Source organism: Nerophis ophidion, linkage group LG12 (assembly GCF_033978795.1).
Source record: "Nerophis ophidion isolate RoL-2023_Sa linkage group LG12, RoL_Noph_v1.0, whole genome shotgun sequence".
NCBI classification, from domain to species: Eukaryota; Metazoa; Chordata; class Actinopteri; order Syngnathiformes; family Syngnathidae; genus Nerophis; species Nerophis ophidion.
This window is the reverse complement of record NC_084622.1, coordinates 54,986,569-54,992,568: the sequence shown is the minus strand read 5'-3', so window position 1 is coordinate 54,992,568 and position 6,000 is coordinate 54,986,569. Positions and strand designations below refer to the sequence as shown.

Genomic DNA, 6,000 nt, shown 5'->3' with positions numbered 1-6,000 from the left:
TGGAACATGTCCACAAAAAAATCGAGCTGTCAACACTGAATATTTCATTGTTGCATTTCTTTTCACACTCTATGAACTTACATTCATATTTTGCTGAAGTATTATTCAATAAATATATTTATAAAGGATTTTTGAATTGTTGCTATTTTTAGAATATTTAAAAACCATCTCACGTACCCCTTGGCATACCTTCAAGTACCCCCAGGGGTACGCGTACCCCCATTTGAGAACCACTGCACTAGGCCACTGAGTAGGTCTGATTAGCATTATTTATTTTACATGGCAATATTAACACCCCCAAATTTGGTAACGAAAACTACAACTAAGATGTATGTTACAATCCAATAGCGAGTGTGTATTTAGAACAATACGTTGTAGGGCACGGCAAAAAAATAAAAATACTGCCAAGTTCAGCTTCATGGCAAAGAATACTTCTTGACTAGGTAAAACACCATAGTCTATAGTCTTGACTGGTGTTTTTCAACCACTGTGCCGCGGCACACTGTGTGCCGTGAGATCCAGTCTGGTGTGCCGTGGTAGATGATCTAATTTCACCTATTTGTATTAAAAATATTTTTTGCATATTAGTAATTACAGTCTGCAAAGTATGTGTTGTTGTTGAGTGTCGGTGTTGTCTAGAGCCCGGCAGAGTTACTGTGTAATACTCGTCCATATCAATAGGTGGCAGCCGGTAGCTAATTGCTTCGTAGAAACAGCGGGAGGCAGGGTGCAGGTAAAAACGTGTCTAATGCTTAAACGAAAAGAAAAGAAAAGGTGAGTGCCCCTAATGAAAGGCATTGAAGCTTAGGGAAACTGAACTGGCTGCAAAGTAAACAAAAACAGAATGCTGGACGACAGCAAAGACTTACTGTGGAGCAAAGACAGGGTCCACAATGTACATCAGATCATGACACGACAATCAACAATGTCCCCACAAAGAAGGGTTAAAAACCACTGAAATAGTCCTGATTGCGAAAACAAAGTAGATGTGGGACATGAAACTGCTACAGAAAAATATCAAAACAAGACAAAAAGCCACAAAAATAGGAGCACAAGACAAGAACTAAAACATGACACACAGGAAAACAGCAAACAACTCCAAATAAGTCACCTACTTTGAGACAAGGCTCTTTTGATGCATGGTTGGTTATGGTTCAAAGTCATATCTAACAATTGCGACAACAAATTTTTACTGTCAACTGAGTTTTGTTTTTTATTGATTTCTGCTAGTGGTGTGCCTCCGGATTAATTCAACGCAATAATGTGCCTTGGCTCAAAAAAGGTTGAAAAACACTGGTCTAGACCAGTGGTCGCCAACCTTTTTTGCACCATGGACCAGTTTAATGTAGGCATTATATTCAGGGACCGGCTTTCCACTTGTGCCGCATAAATACAGCAAAAATAAGTGCGTGAAAAATACAACTCAATGTACTGCTGAATTAGTGGGAGCCCTGTGCCTGTTTTTTTGCAATGAGATGCCCTGCAGGTTACCATCAACCTGCTGGGGACTGCAGATGGAAGTCAGCCTTTGGCTACATTTATATTTTATATGATTATTAATGTGCTTTGTATCACATCACAGAGTTACAACAAATATAACAAATGGCAACTTCCTATGAAAAGTTTTATTGTACATCTATAAACAAGTTCATTGGTGTGTTTAGTGGGAGAGGCGAAAGTTAAGTCGGAGAAAATGCAGTCATTTTTAAAATAGTTAATGTTTCTCTGCGCCCCGATAGCAAATGCGTCACGGACCGGTAGCGGTCCCCAGATCGCTGGTAGGGGGGCCAATGGTCTAGACTCTAGACCAGTGGTTCTTAACCTGGGTTCGATCGAACCCTAGGGGTTCGGTGAGTCGGCCTCAGGGGTTCGGCGGAGCTTCAGCCGCGGAGGTCAAGACACACCCGACTCATCGTGTAAATAAAAACTTCTCCCTATCGCTGTGTTATGAATACCCCCAAAAACAATGTTCCCTCTAATTTTCCATTTGACTCGCAGGTCTGTAATCTGTAGTGCGTTCATGCACTGTGTTGGTTTTGTTCTTTGAACAAGATGATGTTCATGCAGGGTTCATTTTGTGCAACAGTAAAAAGAAACATATAACTTTGTCTTGAATTTGAGGGAAAAAAAACTTTTTTTTTTTTCACCAAAGAAGGGATCGGCGAATGCGCATATAAAACTGGGGGGGTTCGGTACCTCCAACAATGTTAAGAACCACTGCTCTAGATTACTACCATCTAATGTCTCGGAGTACCTAATAATATTACTTGCAAATGAGATCCAGAAATGTAATTAAAAAAAAGATTTAACAACCGGACAGCAGAGTTATCACAATCAGCTCATTTTTAAGTGTTACATAAAAAAATTAGATTTTATTATTATTGTTATTATTAACACACGCAAATTCACTAATAATTGGGTATCAATTACCAGATACCGGTAATTGATGCATTGAATTGACAACATTTCCGAATGTGAAAAGTACCAATTTATGAACAAAATTAAAAGAATGTAAAGAAAATGTTGTAATGTCTTCCAAATATATGCAGTATTACCATTCAAATTGTAACACAGAACACACCTTCTATAGTGTAATCATAGCATTACGTACAGGATACAATGTGAGATACATATAAATGATAAATGAACACTAAGTTACTGAAGAGTCATGATGACTTTTTGTATACAGTGGGGCAAAAAAGTATTTAGTCAGCCACCGATTGTGCAAGTTCTCCCACTTAAAATGATGACAGAGGTCTGTTCATTTCATCATAGGTACACTTCAACTGTGAGAGACAGAATGTGGAAAAAAAAATCCAGGAATTGACATTGTAGGAATGTTTAAGAATTTATTTGTAAATTATGGTGGACATTTTGTAGGAATTTTTAAGAATTTATTTGTAAATTATGGTGGGAAATAAGTATTTGGTCAACCATTCAAAGCTCTCACTGATGGAAGGAGGTTTTTGCTCAAAATCTCACGATACATGGCCCCATTCATTCTTTCCTTAACATGGATCAATCGTCCTGTCCCCTTAGCAGAAAAAAAGCCCCAAAGCATGATGTTTCCACCCCCATGCTTCACAGTAGGTGTGGTGTTCTTGGGATGCAACTCAGTATTCTTCTTCCTCCAAACACGACGATTTGAGTTTATACCAAAATGGATACATGGATGATACAGCAGAGGATTGGAAGAATGTCATGTGGTCAGATGAAACCAAAATATAACTTTTTGGTATAAACTAAACTCGTTGTGTTTGGAGGAAGAAGAATACTGAGTTGCATCCCAAGAACACCATACCTACTGTGAAGCATAGGGGTGGAAACATCATGCTTTGGGGCTGTTTTTCTGCTAAGGGGACAGGACGATTGATCCGTGTTAAGGAAAGAATGAATGGGGCCATGTATCGTGAGATTTTGAGCCAAAACCTCCTTCCATCAGTGGGAGCTTTGAATGGTTGACCAAATACTTATTTTCCATCATAATTTACGAATAAATTCTTTAAAATTCCTTCAATGTGAATTCCTGTTTTTTTTTCCACATTCTGTCTCTCACAGTTGAAGTGTACCTATGATGAAAATTACAGACCTCTGTCATCATTTTAAGTGGAAGAACTTGCACAATCGGTGGCTGACTAAATACTTTTTTTGCCCCACTGTATATTGTTTTTTTTTTTGTATATTTTGTTTTTCAAATCACCTGACATGTATACTGTGTATATGTACATAATTTATCAATTTTTTTAATGTGATTTTTTATATCCATGTTACAGTTTATATATATTTTATTATTGAATGTATCAAATGTGATGGATATTTAATAGACCACAATGGAAACAAGCCCTTTGTGCCTGTTTAAAGCATTACATAGATTCAATTATCTAAGATGTCAACACACTTCTCAATCAATCAATCAGACTCCACCTGCATACTTTTCTATGAATTGTTTCTCAAATTCAATCATGTTTTTGTGTTGTGTAATTAAAGGCTTTAACAGGACAGTGTTTAACCGCCTTGATGTGTTCCTCTAGGACTGTGGCTTCAGCCACTCGTGGTATTTGTTGGTGTTCAGCATGTTGTGCTGCCTGGGCATCATCCTGTGTTTGGCCACTTCTGTTGCTGTGGAGTGGACCGGCCTCAAAGTGGCCAAGAAGCTCCATCAGAACCTCCTCAACAAGATCATCCTGGCCCCCATGAGGTACAACTATGTGTGTGTCTGTGTGGCAAGGACGGGACGTGTGAAATGGTCAGAAAGAACTGACAATGTGTGTTTGTATTAAAAGCAGAACACACATTTAAAAGGGCCTTTTTTCGCCTCATTACTTCGAGCACCATCTGCTTTCTGTACACACAACTCAGAGACACCGGTTACATAAAGACACACACACACCCACCACCTTGCTTTTGTAAACTCCCATACACGTGAATAAACATGTGATGCATGCTGAGGAAGTATCACAGCAAGCATCCCGAAGGTTACAATAGTTGTATGTTTTTTATGACCAGGTTGTTTGAGACCACTCCACTTGGCAGCATCCTCAACCGCTTTTCCACCGACACGAACACAATAGACCAACACATCCCGACCACGCTGGAGTGTCTCAGTCGCTCTACCCTGCTGTGTGTGTCCGCCCTGGGGGTCATCTCCTACGTGACCCCCGTCTTCCTCATCGCCCTCCTGCCTCTGGCGGTCACCTGCTACTTCATCCAGAAATATTTCAGAGTGGCTTCCAGGTGAGGGAAAACTTTGTTTTTGTTGGTGATGCGTTCCAACAAGTATGTCGAAGACTGACTCGTACGAAAACCAGTGCAATTTTTCCGATAAATAATTAGGTCATGACACAGGGTGGCTTATTTTGCAGTCGTACTCAATGGGGGAAAAGCTCAAAGAGTGAGTCACCAACATGTGGGATTCCTTGTTTGGGCACTTGATTGCATTGGAAAACGGACTTGTTTGTCACTAAACAATATTTGACTGTAAGATAACAGAGATGGTGTACAAAAAATGGGGGAAAATTACAATAATAACAATATATTTTATTTATAGTGTCATGATCTCACATGACGGTTTTTTAGTATCTCCTGTTTTGTGTTATTACCTGTGTGCTTTAATTTTTCATTCCACTTCTTGTTTGCCTCCCCTGATCTAAAAGGTCGCTCCCTCACCTGTCCTTGGTTGCCAATCCTGTCACTCACTCTGGTGCATCCTTGTTTTTGGCTTTATTAAATGTGTAGTACCTGCATTGGCCTGTCGTCTCTGCATCTTGGGCTCACGTTGTAAGCAATGCTGCAAAAGCGTGAAATATAGAGCTCATTTAAAAAACTCAGACGCTTGCTTTAAAGGGGAACATTATCACCAGACCTATGTAAGCGTTAATATATATCTTGATGTTGCAGAAAAAAAGACCATATGTTTTTTTAACCGATTTCCGAACTCTAAAAGGGTGAATTTGGCGATTGAAACGCCTTTCAATTGTTCGCTGTCGGAGCAATGACCTTTCACCCGTGACGTCACAACAGGAAGCAATTCGCCATTTTCTCAAACACACTACACACCAAGTCAAATCAGCTCTGTTATTTTTCGTTTTTTCGACATTTTTACGTACCTTGCAGACATTATGCCTCGTCGGTGTGTTGTCGGAGGGTGTAACAACACAAACAGAGACGGATTCATGTTGACTTACGTGGAGTGTGCTAATCAGACATATCAATGGTCACGGCATGCTAATCGATGCTAACATGCTATTTAGGCTAGCTGTATGTACATGTTGCATCATTATGCCTCATTTGTAGCTGTATTTGCATTCAGCCTTTCCCTCCACCCACATTTAATACCAAACAAACACATACCTATCAACAGATTCAAGTTGCAGCAGTGGTCAAAAGATGCGAAAGTCCCTCGATTGTTCCGCACACTTTACCGACGATAGCGATGCTACGACACAGATGGCAAGAATGTGTGGATATCCTGCGACACTCAAAGCAGATGCATTTCCAACG

The 6,000-nt window shown here is 39.8% G+C and overlaps 1 protein-coding gene across 13 annotated transcripts in view; it reads left to right on the top strand.

The window, feature by feature from the left end:
• Window positions 1-6,000, top strand: part of abcc8 (ATP-binding cassette, sub-family C (CFTR/MRP), member 8) — a 172,171-nt gene that overhangs the window by 142,428 nt on the left and 23,743 nt on the right. For all 13 annotated transcript variants that reach the window (XR_009809066.1, XM_061917764.1, XM_061917772.1 and 10 more), the window contains 2 exons: window positions 4,032-4,198; window positions 4,507-4,734. Coding sequence is in view for 12 of the 13 variants with exons in the window: in XM_061917764.1 (XP_061773748.1) it covers window positions 4,032-4,198; window positions 4,507-4,734 (395 nt within the window). In the remaining variant the exon portion in view is untranslated. The remainder of the gene's footprint in view (window positions 1-4,031; window positions 4,199-4,506; window positions 4,735-6,000) is intronic.